Raw genomic sequence first — 1,269 nt, forward strand, 5'->3', positions numbered from 1 at the left:
CCACCCCACCCCGCCGGCCGGCACTGAAGGGTGATGAATTGTGTGGCCGGCCGGCGCGCCGACTGACTCTCCCCCTTTCCCCCCTTCTCTCGCGTGCGATTTGCTTCTCATGATGACTCATCTGTTGCAGACCGTGTCCACGTCCATGCTGCTGCGCTACTCCCACCACCAGATCTTCGTCTTTATCAGTAAGTAGTGTTTCTCCGCGCTCGACGGTATATGGCGGCGGAGGAGGAGGGTCGGTGGTGTATGATGCCCATACGACACTGTACTGGCCGTAGTGGGGTCGCCCTGCGATAGAGAAGCCCACAAGAGGGAGAGGGATACTACTGTGGGTGGACATGTTGCTGTGGATATGGGTGGCAAGAACCTAGCTGCCCGGTTATGTATGGGTTAGTCAGTTAGTCAGTTGGAGGGTCATGTGAGAGTTAGTCAAGGTTGCCTTTTGCGGAGGTTGGGACAATGAGGGAGCTGCGGGGAATCCGTAAAGGGCGTCCGTGTGAATAGGGAGCACTCGCAGCAGTGGCCCAGTGGCCTTTGCGTCGCTTCGAGGCGAGTGGATCTGAGGCGGCCGCTTATTTGGTAGGTTGTGGCGGCCGCCCGCGGGGGGGGGAAACGTAACGTCGCGGAACGACGACGACGACGGCGGCGACGTGCCTCGCCTCGGACGTTTGCTCGCTCGCACACTTTTCAATTAAGTGTCATGTTACACAAACAGCCAGAGCAGCGATAGATGGGCGGGGCGCGGCGCGGCGGGGCGGGGCGCGGTGGGGCGTGGCGGACAGGGTGTGACGGTGGTGCGGCTGCCGCGCCCCGCCCCCGGGGGCGGCCCCACCTCGGGGCGCGGAGGAGGTGCCGAAAGGGGCCCTCCCGTGCGGGCGCCGTGTGCCCTGCTGTGCTCCCCTCCCGCCGCCCGCGCGTCGTCCTCCAAGGAGGAAACGAAAGGAAAAAAAAAATAGAGAGGGGAAAAAAGAGAAACATTGGCGGTGTTTTCTCATGTGGGCAGAGTTTATTGGGGGTCCGAGTGTGTGCGTGCGTGTGTCGCGTGTGCCGCCGCCGGCACGTCCCGGATATCTTCTCATTCTGAAGCTCTGCCCCCCCGCTTCCGAGCACACAACACAACAGCTCCGTCAGCCTCCTATCCTGCTGTTTTTCACTTCCCTTTGCTTGTCGATAAATACACAGTTGGTATTGTCGTGAAGGGTTTTGGTGGTGTTGTGGTGGTGGTAGTGGTGGGGTGTGCCGCGCCCTCTCGCAGCTGGCCCGCCC

The 1,269-nt window shown here is 61.5% G+C and overlaps 1 protein-coding gene across 1 annotated transcript in view; it reads left to right on the forward strand.

Moving 5' to 3' along the window:
* The window catches only part of LOC113213311 (membralin), a gene marked incomplete in the record, with an annotated part of 32,032 nt that overhangs the window by 11,235 nt on the left and 19,528 nt on the right, over positions 1–1,269 (forward strand). The window contains 1 exon segment of the mRNA XM_052266369.1: positions 131–188. Within this exon segment, the coding sequence (XP_052122329.1) occupies positions 131–188 (58 nt within the window).

The sequence above is a fragment of the Frankliniella occidentalis genome, unplaced genomic scaffold, assembly GCF_000697945.3.
Source record: "Frankliniella occidentalis isolate FOCC.00 unplaced genomic scaffold, Focc_3.1 Scaffold38, whole genome shotgun sequence".
NCBI lineage: Eukaryota > Metazoa > Arthropoda > Insecta > Thysanoptera > Thripidae > Frankliniella > Frankliniella occidentalis.